We start from the raw sequence: 16,225 nt of genomic DNA, 5'->3' as shown, positions 1-16,225 counted from the left end.
ATATGCTGGGCCATGAGGAAGCAGATTGTATTGAAATACAATTCTGTTGCTGATGGCTTATGGTGTCTCATGGATCCTTACTCTTAAGTTGCCAGGTCTGTTTGAAATTTATTTCATTTAGCATTGTTGTAATTTTGTTCAACATACTGTAGGTATTTTTTATTGTGAAGGTGGCGCTTCATTTACAAAAGGACTTGTGCAGTGGTCATTCTTACTGTAATGGACAGATGCATCTGCCGCAGACATAGGGGAGGATGCGATCAAGTATGTTTTCCCTTCTATTCATTCCCTCACCACCATTAGTAGTAAAAAGAAATCTCTCTTCTTGAAAAAGAAGAAACTTTCCAATCGACCAAAGTACACTGATCTCTCTCAGTAAAGCATCTTCTGGGAACCTGAGAAAGTACCAGAAATCAATATCTTTAACTTTGTTAAAGTCTGAAAGATGGACTCTGTTACTTCCATTCAAGGACCCAAGTCTAATTGGCTTTCCATCTGAACTGATAATCTAAAGATCTCCAAATCTAGTTGAACATATTCCAGAGGGGCCTATATATGATATCCCACATTCAGTCATGCTGCCTTCATTCTTCTGTCATTGGTCACCCAGCATGTATCTTTTCACTGAGCACCAGCTTCTAATGTTAATTAGAAAGCAACTGGATTCATGACTGGATGAATTCTGACTATCACTTTTACAGGCCTTATTTTATATCTCCAATGTATTAAAAACTAATCAAAAGATGCTTAAAGAAACTGACAATAAAGTACACAGTGATCCTTTTTCTGGTTTGTCAAGGAAATTGATTTCAAGTCATTAACCTGTAGCAGCCTAGACCCTAAGCTTAGAAATTTGTTCCCTAAACTTCTCTTTTAGGATGTTTTAATAACCCTACTCTTTGGCCAAGCTTTTGGTCAGCTTTCCCAATGTCGTTTTATACAACCTGCTGTCAAATTCTGTCTTAGAATGCTCTAGTGTAACACCTTGGAATGTTTTATGTAAGTGGAATTTGTTATAATTGCTGAAGAATTATTGTGGGGCCTATCTCTGCAAAATTATTTGCAATATTTAATACCTTGACACAGAAAAGTACTGTAAGCAACACTTAATTTGGGTTAAAAACCAAAAGAACTGCAGATGCTGTAAATCACGAACAAAAACAAAATTGCTGGAAAAGCTGAACAGGTCTGGCAGCATCTGTGGAGGAGAAAACAGTTACTGTTTCGGGTCCGGTGACCCTTCCTCAGAACTGGGTTAATTTCAGTTTTGGTTCGTATATAAATTCTCTAAATATTAGAGAGCTGTAACTGACTTTCAGGAACAGTCAGCCTTATGTCTTTTCAGTCTTTGTCAGAGCAAATCATACTGAATCATATGTTAATATCTGCAATGAATCATTCATTGCTTTAATTTTGCAGCAAATGTACCATTAGCTGTTAAAAGTGCTTGGTTCATGCTCCTGCATTTATTAGCTGTCTCTCTTATTCCACCATGAATCTTGCATGATCACAGTAACCTTAACTTTATTAGAAGTAATTACTTAATGGTAATAAAATATTTAGATTACTTGGGTTTCCTTGTTTGCTTTTGAATGGCAACAGATAGCAGCTAATTATTGCAGCTATGAATCTAGATAAGTAGATGAAGCAGTGAGGAACTTAGTTAACAGATTTGAAATGGTATGGTCACCTGTGGTGCACGGGGACAGGGACAGGGGCATTAGGCAAGTGCTGCAGATGGGACTGCCAGGAAGAAGGAGAGGAAGGCCGAAAGTCAGATGGGAAGCTGCAGTAAATGAGAAACTTAACTATTGTGGGAATATTGTGTACAGTTCTGGTCACCACATCACCAGAAGAATGTGGATACTTTGGAGAGGATCCAGAAAAGGTTTACCAGAATGTTGCCTTGCATGGGGGATTTTAGCTAGGAAGAAAGGTTTGGCAGAGTGGGCTTGTTTACACTGGAACACAGGAAGTTGAGGGGTGACCTGATTAAAAAAAAATTTCATCTAAGAATGTGAATAGAATAGATAGAGTGGACAGTACGAAGGTTTTCCCCCAGGATAGAGGGGTCAATTGCTATTGATTGATTTATTGATTGATTGATTTATTGTCATGGGTACCAAAATACAGTGAAAATCTATGTTTAGGGGGAGCTTGAGATGTGCGAGACAAATTTTTCACACAATAAGCTGTGCATGCCTAGAATGCACTGCCAAAGGAGGTGGTGAAAGCAGACACAATAACAGCATTCACGAAGCATGTGGACAACTACATGAATAGAAAGTAAATAGAGGGATACCAATCCTGTAAATGAAGATAGTTTTAATATGGAAGGACAAAATGTGTCGGCATGTGTTTGGAGGGCCAAAGGACCTGTTGCTGTTCTGTGTTGTTCTTTATACAAGACAGTTTTGTACTACCTTGGGGGGTGGGGGGGGGCGCGTGGGTAAAGAAAAGTCAAAATTTGCACTGTGCTGAAATACCATATATGTAATCTTCTTAGTGGTTGTGAGCTTGTTGAATTTGTTATTCTGATTGTGAGAGAGCAATTACGGAGTGAGAAGTAAAATATCCTTCCAGCCTGCCAACCATCAACACTGCTTTCCTTCTTGACAGACTTGTTAGAATGGCATAATAAAATGTGAGGCTGGATGAACACAGCAGGCCCAGCAGCATCTCAGGAGCACAAAAGCTGACGTTTCGGGCCTAGACCCTTCTTCAGGGAGGGATTTCATCACATTTTATTATCTTGGATTCTCCAGCATCTGCAGTTCCCATCATCATTGTTAGAATGGCATCACTGCTTTTTTTAAAAAAAAAAATCATTAATGGTATGTGGGTGTTGCTGGTTAGGCCAACATTTATTGCTCCTCCTTAATTGCCCAGCGATCAGGTAAGAATTAACTATGTTTCTGTGGGTCTAGAGTCACATGTGAGCCAAACCAGGAAAGGACAGCAGATTTTCCTTAAAGGACATGAAAGAACTAGATGGGTTTTTCCTGGTATTCAGCAACTGTTTCATAGTCATCATTAGAATCTTAGTTCCAGATGATTATTGAATTCAAATTCTATAGCAAAATTTTGAACATGGCTCCCCAGAACATTGTCTCAGCCTCTGGATTGATAGTCCAGTGATAATACTACTAGACCATCGCCTCGTCCTATTGATTTGTTCTGTTGCCATCTGCTACGTTACTCTGAAATTACGCACTATTTTATTTTAAAATGGAATTGGTGTTTTGATTACCTGTCGAACAATGTTATTGCTCCTTGGGCAGTGTAAATACCTCCAGTATGTTACAGATGTAATTGAATTTGATTCTTTTCTTGCCAGAGTCAGAAAACTGTCGATTTAAACAACATCTCAGGATTTGAGGGCAAAATCTAGATTGCTGAGAGCAGTGTAATACTTGAGGTGATAATTGTGTGTCACAGGTGCTGATTTTCTGTATAGATTAATCAAAGCCTCATTTTCTTGTCGTAGAGTCAGAGTTGTACAGCACAGGAACAGACCCTTTGGCCCAACTGGTTCATGCCGAACAGATAGCCTAAATTAATCCAGTCCCATTTGCCAGCATTTGGCCAGTATCTCTCTAAACCTTTCTTATTCATGTACCCCCCCCCCCCCCATACCTTTTTAAATATTGTAATTGTACCAGTCTCCACCATTTCTGCTGGTAGCTCGTTCCATGCACGCGCCACCTTTTGCGTGAAAAAGTTGCCCTTCAGGTGCCTTTTAAATCTTAGTCATATCACCTTAAACTTGTACTTCTGGACTCACCTACTCTGAGAAAAAGACCCTGGCTATTCACCCTATCCGTGCCTCTTATGGCATTATAAACCTCTGTAAAGTCACTCCTCAGCCTCCGACATTTTGGGGAAAATAGCTTATTTTATAACCTTGCTATCATGCAGAACCTTATCAAAGTCCATGTAGACTACATCCACCACTTTGCCTTCATCAATCTTCTTTGTCACTGTCCCAGTATTCAGGTGAAAAACAAAAATATTAAGTCATTATTTGAAAAAAAGACCAGAACAACAATATCAAATATGCTTGCAAACTTGCTTTTTAAAAATTTATTCTTAAGATGTGAGTAACACTGGTGAGTTTTTCAGCTGTTGTATTTGAGATATAAACCAGCAAAACCTCAAGCCTGAAGCTCTTGATGTTCTGAGATCTGTCAGAATGTCATGAATGTGAGCTCTTATTCGTTCTAATTGATCTTTACTAAGCTTGTGTTGAGAAGCAGCCAATCACATACGTGATTCAGTAATTTTTTTAACCATTATCTTGACATGCAGGGTGTTGCTGCAGAGCTTCTAGGCCTGATCCTGTGTTCCAACCATGCTCTCATTGCCCAAGTATTTTCACATGTTTTGGTGTTGTTTCTTGGAATTATGTATGTTCATCTGAAGCCAGTTGTTGTTTGTAAACTGTTTTGTCGTCATCTTGGTTTAAAATGATTGTTCAATGGATTATATTTGGTATGTGTATGCATTTGATATTAGTATACAAGTATTTTGATTTTGAGCTCAAAGCTAATGATGTAAGATTTGTGCAATGGATCTTTCCAGTCTGATTCTTTCTACTGCTTGCCCCTGTATTTGCATTGTGCATTGGATTCCTTGTTTCCCTCTAGGGTCTTTCACTTTGACTCCTGCAGAAATAAAAGTTAATGTTTTAAGTATTTTGTGCAGCAGCCCCAAAAAATTTTGGAAAAGGGGAATTGGTTGTACAAGATCATCCAAAGGGGAAGCAATGGTCTAGTGGTAAAAGTGCTGGACTATTAATCTAGAGTTTCAGGTAATGTTCTGGGGACCAGGGTTTGAATCCCACCATGGCAGCTGGTGAAATTTGAATTCAATAAAAGTTAACCATCTAATGATAACCATGAATCCATTGTTGATTGTTGAGTAAACCCATCTGGTTCATTTATGTCCTTTTATGAAAAGAAACTGTTAACCTTACCCGATCTAGCTAATCATAGAACAAAATCATAGAACCCCTTTAGTGTGGAAGCAGGCCTTTTGACCCAACAAGACCATCCCAACTCTTGGAGCATCCCACCCAGACCCATCCCCCTATAACCCATGTCATCTACACATCCCTGAACACTAGGTGTAATTTAGCAAGGCCAATCCACCTAGCCTGCACATCTGTTGACTGTGGGAGGAAACCAGACCACCTGTCGGAAATTCACACAGACATGGGGAGAATGTGCAAACTCCACACAGGCAGTCACCCAAGGGTGGAATTGAACCCAGGACCCTGGTGTTGTGAGGCAGCAGTGCTAACCACTGAGCTACCATTAATAATTGACTCTAGACGCTCAGCAATGTGGCTGATTCTCAGCTGCCCTCTGGGCTATAAGTTCTGGCCTGATGCCTTCATTCTGTGAATAATTTTTTTAAAAAAGTGATCATTCTGAAGCTGGGAAATGATAATACAATTATTGGAAATGAAAAGGGGAGGAGGGGAAGAGCAAAGTAAACCAGAATGCAGAAATTTGGAAATGATGAAAACTATATGAATCTTGGTCCAGCAGCCTAGCATTCACGTATATCAAGTGATTGTTCTGTTGGCAGTCAGCCTGTTCCAAATGATGTAGAAAGAGTAAGTGCTTGGACAATACCAGAAGATAATGGAACATTCAGAGATTGCAGTGCAGCATTCTCACCTTTTTAATTGATTTGTTGCTGTTTCAGATCTATAGATACCTACCTGGTTTTGACTGGTTCTTCCTAGATCCAATCACTGAGAGTGGCATTATATTCCCAAGTGATGAGAAGTAAGTTATTTTTTTTTAAAAAGACATCTTAATGCAATAGTTGTATTTCTTTTGGAGTTAAGTATTTGGCCATTTGTACCACTAGAATTTCTATGTATGTTTATATATAATGTGAGCTTCCATCATAACTGATGGAAGTCAGATTTTAATTGATGTGCTGCAATATTGAAACAATTAGTATTGATGGGAAAACTATTACATTTAGCATTAGCTGTGGTTTTTGTTCACAGCACTCGCCTTTTAAGTCAAGGTTGTGGACCCTATTCCCAAGCTGACTTGCATAATTTAGGCTGATACTTCACTACAGCACTTAAGAAAGTTGTGCTGTCAGAAGGAAGGGTAAGATGTCAGACTAAGGTCCTATTGCCCATCAAGTTGATGGAAATTATCCTGACATTATTCATAGAAGAACACAACGTTGGACATTGCTGTGAGTAAAATTGACTGACATTTTTGCATTGCAGCAATGGCTGTGATTCAGAGTACATTGTTAACTGTAAAGAACGTTTTGAACATCCTGATGACATAAAATATTCTGCTGAAATTCTGATTCTAGATGATTTCTCATACATTGTTTTCCTTGTGTGTGTAATTTGTTATTTATCTAAATTAGATAAATTTTTAAGTGGGTGCCTTATGCTTAAAGCCTAATTTGAACCACTGGCTTAGACATGTTTTCTTGTTTAAAAATTAACTTCATTTTCTATTTTCCTGCAATACAGCACCAAAAATATCTAGGTAACCTCTAAATCTTCAGCGGTCAGTAACTTTTCCTTGCACCTAATCTATCTGAGGCACCACATGGTTGAAGATTTGTGCACTCTGTACACACCTTGATTATTTTCCATTCTAATCTATATACACAGTTTGTTATTTTCTTCAGTTTTGAGTGAATCTTTCTAGCTTAAAATTTGGCCTATTGTCATCTTATCTTTGTTCATACCTTAACTCCAGTGATCATCCTAACAAACCGTCTCTGAATTTCATCTATGAAATAATATCGTCCGAAAGCAGCCAAAACTGCTCACTGTACTTCAGATGTAATCTCACCAGCAGTTTGTACAGTTGGTGTAAGAATTCCCTATTCCCTAGTCTTATAGTCCAATGCCCTTGAAATGAGAGCCAACGTTGCATAAACTTCCTGGCTATCTGCTAGCTCCGTGTCTTGCACAAGTACTCCCCAGTCCTTTTACAGTTTCCTGTAGTTTTTCTCCATTTAAATAACACTGTTATTTTGTTTTCCCTTCCAAAATGAACAACTTCACATTTTCCCACATTATACTCCATTTGGCAACGTTTTACCCACTTAATTAACCTATCAGTATCCCTCTATAAACTGTTTGGATCCCTCTTGCAACCTGCCTTTTCACCTATTTTTGTGTCATAATCTGCAAACTTGGCTATAGTACATTTGAGATAACAAAGTGTGGAGCTGGATGAACACAGCAGGCCAAGCAGCATCTTAGGATCACAAGGAGCTCCCAAGATGTGCTTGGCCTGCTGTGTTCATCCAGCTCCACACTTTGTTATGTCAGATTCTCCAGCATCTGCAGTTCCCATTATTGCTGATACAGTACATTTGCTTTCTTTCTCTGAGTCATCAGTATATATTTTAAACAGTTGAGGTTCCAGCACAGATTCTTGTGGAACTCCACTGATCACAGATTACCAACATGAAATAGAGCCCCTTAACCTCACTCACTCTTTCCTTTTCCCCCATTAGCCAGCTCTCTGTGTATGTCAATATGTTACTTCAATGCTATGGGCTCCTTAGACTTAATTTGTTAAACACAAGGGAAGTCCAAATGCAACCCATTTACCAATTCCCCCTCTATCCAGTTATTAAGTCAGGCACAATTTCCCTTTCATGAAACCATGCTGACTCTGCTTCTTTAGCTTGTATTATTTACAGTCATAGAAAATCATTGTGTTCTTCTGGACTCAATGTATTTTCCTTGGCTTTTGACCTTAAATCTTTGTCAGTCTTTCCAACAAGACATGACAGATGATCATCTAGTACTAGTACAAGTTTGTCTTTATATGTTCAGTCCAACTGGATATGGTTAATATTGGGAAAGCATTATTACCTCAACACAGATTGCTTTTATTGAAGCACTTGTTTTACACAACTTGTCTCTGTTGATATCAGTCTCATTTCTAAATGGTAGGTCAAATCTGGACTCCAAGGCTGAATTTTAACTTGCTGGAAGGGATGATCCATGAACCCGTGTTCTCCAATTCAGCGCGTGCGTGTGTGCGTTTGTGTGTGTGTGTGTGTGTGTGTGTGTGTGTGAGAGAGAGAGAGAGAGAGAGAGACTGGGTAGTGTGTTAAGACACTTCGGAGTGCAGCATCGAAGATCTTAATTGCTGGGTAGAGAAGTCAGAGGTCCGAGAGAAGGGAGTCAAAGGCCTTGTAGATAAGTAATCAGAAGACTTTAGACTGGAAGAAGTGGTGGGTGGATCAAAGGCTTTGTGGGGAAATTTGGTGATAAGGAGGATTCTGGGTGGTGTCCAATTGTAGAAGATTTCTCAGGCAGGCATGCTGAATTGAGCAGGTTATTGGAAGGGTAAGTATTTAACAATCCTTTTTCTTGGTTCAGCTGCCTTTTCTCCTGAGCCTTGAGAAACCCAGCTATCCAAATAAAAGATTGTCATCTTGTAGAGCTCCAAGGCGATTCTTGAGAGTGTTTGGTGTGTTCCTTGGCCCTATCCCAACATTATTAAAATAAGCCACAGCTACCCTGTCCCAATCCAACCTCTTTTGGGGAAGGTTGCCTATCATGATATCCCTTTACACCCCTCCCCCACCACTTCTGGATGTTGCATAGCCCATTAAATCTATAATTCCTGATGTCGTTCTTGAAACTTAGTTTTATTTGTGAGCTAACTCTTAACAGGGCATTTGTAAATTAAAAAGAAACTTACAGAGCTACTGTGATTTTTGTTCTTCTCAATGAAACAAAACTCTGACAGTTAAGCATGACTTTAATGTTGATTTGTTTTTGTGGAATCATGTATTAAGATAATCTATCCTGAAGGAGAGAGAAAAGCCAATTATCATTCACCCTCATTGGCACGGTTACATTTATTTTTCAGTTTTCAAATGCATATTTTCCATTGCATACAACTTGCTACTTTTTAATACTCCGTTTAAAGAATTGTAATTTGTTTTGAAAGCCAATATGTCACTCGAAGACAGCAGGTTAAACAATACAAGAGAGAAATAAACAAGTTGTATTTATTATGGCACCTTCAGCACAATAGCGCTTCATGGAAACTTTAAAAGCAAAATGTAACACCGTGCCACATGAAAAATAGTAAGCTAGTTGATCAGATATTTTGTCAGAGTTAGATTTTAAGGAATATCTTAAAGGAGGAAATGAGATAAAGCAGTACAGTAAATAAATTCTTGAACTTTTACCATAGACTTATGAAGATGCAGCCACTAATTGTGGAGTGATAAAAGTTAAGTTGTTCAAAAAGCTAGAATGAGATGAGCGCAGGTATCCCTCTAGGTCAGGAGGTTGGACAGGATTAGATATAGCAAGTAGTGAGCCTTTGGAGGGGTTTGCAAACATCAATGAGAATTTTAAATTGAGATATTGCTTGACCAGGAGCAAAATTGACCTACGTTACAAAGCTGAAAATGATCAGGTGTTCCATTCAGTCAAATATGACACCAAAGCTATGGCTTACTCTCAGAATGTTACCAGACAGGGATAAAGGCTGATAGTAAATCAGAAAATGGAAATTGATAGGAGATAATAGCGAGGATTTAGTCTTAAATTTAGAGGTCTCGTGCTGTGATAATGATGACATTAGTTGTGTCTATTTAGTGTGGGAGTATCATTGAAGTGGGGTCATTGTATCTTGAGATTAATAAATTTACACTATCTGATTTGGGCCACTTCACCCTACAGTAAGAGTTTCATTCACAGCGCCTTAAACCTCTACTTGGAATGTGGTGTTTAAACGACTATTTAAAACTAAGCATAAACACGAGGATCTGGACAAAGATGTTGTTCTTATTGGTTCTTTAACTGCATGCTCTTTTTGTGACTGTTCTGCTCAAATGTGTTAACTACCATATTCCTTTTAATTTTCCTTTTTTCAAAAAAGTGTGCAGCATATCACCTGTCCATTGCTGATTCTTCATGCTGAAGATGATGCTGTCATCCCCTTTCACCTGGGAAGGAAGGTGAGTCATGCACGCAAAGCTCATAGTAATTTTCAATAGTTGAATGAACTTGTGACCAGTTTTGTATTTGATGCCTTTCCCTTATTGAAGCATTGAAACCTTCAGTTCACACCCTCATCGCAATCTATCATTTAGAATGACGTTTTTAACAATCTTCATAATATTTACAATTTCTGGACTTAGAACATGGTTTCTGGTGTCAACTGTGACTTGGTGGTAATACACTCACTTCTGAGTTGCAAGTTTGTGACTTCTTTTCTCACTGCAGAAACTTGTGTGTAATCCAGCATGATGTTGCCTACTATAGCAGTGAGCCAGAGCAATGCTATCAAAAGTGCCATTTTTGGATGAAGTGTGAACTCCAACCATAGTTGCACCTTAGGTCGAAGATTTTTTTAAAAATTCTGTGCTAGTATTTGAACAGGGCAAGGAAATTCTGCACAATATCCTGGACAATATTTATTATTCAACCAATATGTGTTTACCCTGATTGTTACCGTGTTGCTTTTTGTGGGAGCTGGCACATATCCTCAATACCAACATCAACCATACTTCGATAATACTTAACTAGCTGTGATGTGTTTAGTGAAATACTTAGTTTTAAGCTTGTTTCTTTTTATCTCAAAATAAATTCTTATTTCAATTAATAAAGCCAAGTTAATAAAGTTGCTGTTTGTACTTACATAGAACATAAGAACTAGGAGCAGGAGTAGGCCGTTCGGCCCTTTGAGCCCACTCCGCCATTCAATAGGAGTATGGCTGATCGTTTCGTGGACTCAAATCCACTTACCCACATTCTCACTGTATCCCTTAATTCCTTTATTGTTCAAAAAAAATCTACCATAACTTCAGTAAATGTTTTTAAAGTTATGTCAACTACTTCAGTGGGCAATGAATTCCATAGATTAACAACCCTTTGAGTGAAGAAGTTCCTTCTCAGTTCAGTCCTAAATCTGCTCCCTCTAATCTTGAGGTTATGCCCTTTGTCCTAGCTGCACCTGCCAGTGGGAACATCCTCTCTACTTCTATCTTATCTATTCCCTTCATAATTTTATGTGTTGCTATCAGATCCCCCCTCAATCTTCTGAATTCCAATGAATATAATCCCAATCTACACAGTCTCTCCTCATAAGCCACCCCCCTCAACTCCAGAATCAACCTAGTGAACCTCGTCTGTACCCCTTCCAGTGCCAGTACATCCTTTCTCAAGTAAGGAGACCAAAACTGCACACAGTACTCCAGCTGTGGCCTCACCAGCACCTTGTACAGCTGCAACATAACCTCTCTGCTTTTAAATTCAATCCCTTTAGCAATGAAGGTCAAAATTCCATTTGCCTTCCTAATTACTTGTTGTACCTGCGGCCCAACTTCTGTGATTGCTGCCTAAGGGCACCCAGGTCCCTCTGCATAGCAGCATGCTGCAACTTTTTACCATTCAAGTAATAATCGTTTTTACTGTTACTTCTACCAAAATGTATGATTTCACATTTATTTACAGTGTGTTCCATCTGCCAGACCTTTGTCCACTCATTCAATGTACCTATGTTCCTCTGCAAAGTTTCACAGTCCTCTGAACACTTTGCTCTGCCACTCACGTTAGTGTCATCTGCAAACTTTGACACCCTACATATGGTCCCCAACTCCAAATCATCTATTTAAATTGTAAATAATTGCTGTCCCAACATTGATCCCTGAGGCACACTACTAGTCACTGAGTGCCAGCCAGAATAACACTCATTTATCGCCACTCTTTGCTTCCTGTTAGTCAACCAATCCTCTATCCATGCTAATACTTTACCCCAACCCCATCTTATGCTGCAGCCTCTTGTGTAGCACCTTGTCAAAAGCCTTTCGGAAATCTAGGTACACCACATCCACTGGGTCCCCATTGTCCACCTTGCTCGTAATGTCTTCATAGAATTCCAGAAGATTTATCAAGCATGACCTATCCTTGATGAACTCATGCTGCGTCTGCCTAATGGGACAATTTCTATTGAGATGCCTTGCTGTTTCTTCCTTGATAATAGACTCCAGCATCTTCCCCACTCCACTGGTTAAACTAACCGGTCTATAATTCCCCAACTTTTGTCTATCTCCCTTTTTAAACAGTAACATCATATTTGCTGTTTTCCAATCGGCTGGGACTGCCCCAGAGTCCAGCGAATTTTGGAAAATTACTGCCAGTGCACCTGCTATTTCTCCCGCCATCTCTTTTAGTACCCTGGAATGAATTCCATCAGGGCCAAGAGCCTTATTAATCCTTAGCTGCATTAGCTTGCCCAACACTACTACTTCCGTAATAATGATTGTTTCCAGGTCCTCACCTACCTTTGTCTCTTTGTCAGTTGTTGTTAGTGTCCTCCACTGTAAAGACCGATACAAAAGCTGTTCCCAATCAGTTTTAGAGCAATATTTCCAAAAGGAAGAGCAAAGAAAAATAAATATTAAATTATTTACGGTATAAGCAATTAGAATAACTTCCTTAAATTGCAATTACACAAAATTAAGACAGCTCTAGCTACTTTTAGTTCGTCACCATTTGGAAAGCCTCATCCACTGGGACTAGACACAGTTCAGAGCATTTATTTTGCCTGAGCTGCATTGATCCTCTGTGATTTTGAAGTAATATTCTTGTCCAAACCACTAGCTTTTCCACAGCTGGAATTACTAAAGTAAAAATGTTGCTAATCTTTGAAATACTTTGACAAGAGTACAAAGGGGTTTATAAGGTCTAGTAGTACAAGTGAGTGTTCAAGTCCCTCCTGCCCCAGTGGCATCTTGACACGCCTGAACAGGTCAATTTTAAATAACTACTATGGAGATTTATCAGAATATATCTACAGTGAACTATAGACCGCTGAGTCTGACATTGGTGGTGGGCAGGTTGTTGAAGAGAATCCTGAGGGACAAAATTTATTTGTATTTGGAAAGGCAAGGATTGATTAGGGACAGTCAACGTGGCTTTGTGCATGGGAAATCGTCTCTCTCTAACTTGATTGAGGTTTTTGAAGAAGTAACAAAGAGGATTGTTGAGGGCAGAGCTGTGCATGTGATCTATATGGACTTCAGTAAGGCATTTGACGAAGTGCCACATGGTTGACTGGTTAGTAAGGTTGGATCATACTGAATACATGGAGAACTATTTGGATGCACAGCTGGCTCAAAGGTAGGAAACAGAGGGTGGTGGTAGAGGGTTGATTTTCAGGCTGGAGGCCTATGACTAGCAGTGTGTCACAAGCATTGGTGCTAGGTCCGCTGCTTTTTGGCATTCCTATAAATGATTTGGATGTGAACATAGGAGGCCTGGTTAGTCAGTTTGCAGATGACGTTAAAATTGGAGATGCAGTGGACAGCGAAGAAGATGATTACCTCCGAGTACAACAAGCTCTTAATCCGATGGGCCAATTGGATGAGGTGTGGCACGTTTAATTTAGATAAACGTAAAGTGCTGTATTTTGGAAAGACAAATCAGGGCAGGACTTATACATTTACTATTAAGGTCCTGAGGAGTGTTGCTGAACAGAGAGACCTTAGTGTACAGTAAATAGTTCCTTGAAAGTGGAGTAGCATGTTGACAGGATAGTGAAGGAGGCGTATGGTCTGCTTGCCTTTATTGGTGAGTGCATTGAGTATAGGAGTTGGGAGATCATGTTGTGGCTGTTCAGGACGTTTGGTTTGGCCACTTTTGGAGTATTGCATTTAATTCTGATTTCCCTGCGATAGGAAGGATATTGTGAAACTAGAAAGTGTTTAGAAAAGATTTTTAAAAATGTTGCCAGTTTGGAGGGTTTGAGCTATAAAGAAGAGGCTGAATAGGCTGGGGCTGTTATCCCTGGAGCTCAGAGGCTGAAGGGTGACCTTACAGAGGTTATAATGTCATGAGGGGCATGGAAAGGGTGAATAGGTAAGATCTTGTCCCCAGGATAGAAGTTGTCCAAAACTAGAGTGCATTGGTTTAAGGTGAGGGGGTAAAGATATTAAAGGGACCTAATGGGCAACTTCTTCATTCAGAGTATTGAATGAGCTGCTAGATGAAGTGGTGGAGGCTCGTACAATTACAACATTTTAATCTGGATGGCTGTATGAATAGGAAGGGTTTAGAGGGTTGTGGGCCAAACTCTGGCAACTGGGACTAGATTGATATCAGGTATCTGGTAGGCATGGACAAGTTGGATCAAAGTGTCTGTTTCTGTGCTGCATAGTTCTATGACTCTATAAGAATCATCTTGAGCAGTCCTTTAGGATCCAGGATGACTTATTTCCAGATCACCTTAATAGGTTCTGAAATGATTATTAAATCCAATACATGATCTACTCTTTCTGCCATGTGTGGGGGAGGTGGTCCTGACAGGTCAGGTTGCTGAGGTGTTTGGAGGTTTATGTGATATCCAATCTTTGACTTAGCCTCTGCTTGTTTCCATTGAAAATCAGTTTATGTGGGAAGAAACTAAACCTCAATTTTGGTCAGTCATAATATAGAGACTCCCAAGAGTTGTAGAGGGGGAGACAGGATGTTTAATATCAGGGATACTTTGAGGATATCCCTAAAGCATTTCTGTTGTCCTCCTGGCCATCTTTCTCGTTCCCCTAAGCAGAACAATTTATTTGGAAACATGGCATCAGGCATAGTTTGCTGGAGGTTTGACTTGCTTTGCCCTAACTTGTTTTCCTGAGCAGGGGTCAGGCTTCCATGCATGGTCCCAAGTTTCTAGACAGCAGTGTGTGCCATGGAGCTCTGCCCACCTCCAACTCGTGTTGCAGACCTTCTTTCCCCCCCCACCGTTTTGACATTTATCACTGATAAGTTAAAATGGGGTTATGACACTACCCTACCAAGTTTCCAGTTGTGGGCAATATCTTAAGACTGGGTGAGTGACCAATGACAAGAATGGGTTTGGGGCAGTTGGCAGCAGATAGTCATGTGATGAAACCGCCAAGAATCATTCAACCAGCGTTAGTCCAGAGCAGCGAATGTTGTCAGTGTTATCATAGCCCACATAAGGTGAACATGATTGTACCGAATATCAGGACTGTATTTGACTGAGCTTTAGCAAAACTGGAGTCAATGGAAATTGGAAAATGGTTCATGCCAAGGCATCTCTGTCAGAGTTCAGCAGGTTACATCCTTTGCCCAACCATTTTCAGCTACTTCGTCAATGACCTTTCTTCCATCATACAGTCAAAAGTCGGGATATTTGCCAATGATTGCTGCTGCTGCTGAACATTGGGCATTCATGGTGATTCAAGTACTGAAACAATCCATGTTCAAATGCAGCAAGGCTGGACACTATTCAGGCTTGTATTGAAAAGTGGCAAGTAACGTTCACATCATGCAAGTACCAGACAAAGCCTATCTGCAACACAAGAAACAAACTACCACCCCTTGACATTCAATGGCACTACTATCGCAGAAGCTCCCACTGTCAACATCCTGGGGGTTACCATTGACCAGAAATGGAACTGGGAGTAGTAATACAAATGCTGTGGTTAAAAGAGCACATCAGAGGTTAGGAATCTGGCAGGGAATAACTTGCCTCCAGACTCCTCCAAGCCTGTCTACCACCTACAAAGGACGAATCAGGAGTGTGATGAAACACTCCCCTCTTGCCTGGATAAGTGACAGTCCAACAACACTCAAACTTGACATGATCAAAGATTGACTGGCACCACATCAACAAACATTCAGTCACTCCACCACCAATGCTTAGTAACAGTAGTGAATATTATTTCCAAGATTCACTGCAGCAATTCAATGAGGTTCCTTAGCGCCTTTTCAAACCCATGACCACTATTATGTAGAAACTAAAGGGCAGAAGTTACATTGACACATCATCCATTCCACGCTTCTCACCATCCAGACAATCCAACAAAATGCAAATATTGTTCCTTCAGTGTTGCTGGATCAAAATCCCAAACCTTCCTCCATAATGGCATTGTAGGTCTACACACACTAAATGAACTGCAGTAGTTCAAGAATAAATCTCAGCACCATCTTCTCGAGGGCAATTAGGGATGGAGAGTAAACGGTTATCTAGCCAGCAATGCCCATGTTTTGTAAACTTAATGTTTTAAAAATCGTTTATCTTTTGATAGCAATTCCAAATAAAACACTCATTGTAGATAACTCCCTACTCTTTCAGTTCTAGGACATCTATGTTCTATAAATATATAGAACACAGAATTGTTTTACATAGGAACAGACCCTGTGGCCCATGATATCGCACTGAATATG

The 16,225-nt window shown here is 39.8% G+C and overlaps 1 protein-coding gene across 2 annotated transcripts in view; it reads left to right on the top strand.

The window, feature by feature from the left end:
• The window catches only part of abhd12 (abhydrolase domain containing 12, lysophospholipase), a 145,468-nt gene that overhangs the window by 118,447 nt on the left and 10,796 nt on the right, over positions 1 to 16,225 (top strand). For both annotated transcript variants that reach the window (XM_048536825.1, XM_059648391.1), the window contains 2 exons: positions 5,713 to 5,795; positions 9,915 to 9,993. In XM_048536825.1, the coding sequence (XP_048392782.1) occupies positions 5,713 to 5,795; positions 9,915 to 9,993 (162 nt within the window). The remainder of the gene's footprint in view (positions 1 to 5,712; positions 5,796 to 9,914; positions 9,994 to 16,225) is intronic.

This window comes from Stegostoma tigrinum, chromosome 9 (genome assembly GCF_030684315.1).
Source record: "Stegostoma tigrinum isolate sSteTig4 chromosome 9, sSteTig4.hap1, whole genome shotgun sequence".
Taxonomy (NCBI): domain Eukaryota; kingdom Metazoa; phylum Chordata; class Chondrichthyes; order Orectolobiformes; family Stegostomatidae; genus Stegostoma; species Stegostoma tigrinum.
This window is presented reverse-complemented; position numbering and strand designations above follow the sequence as displayed.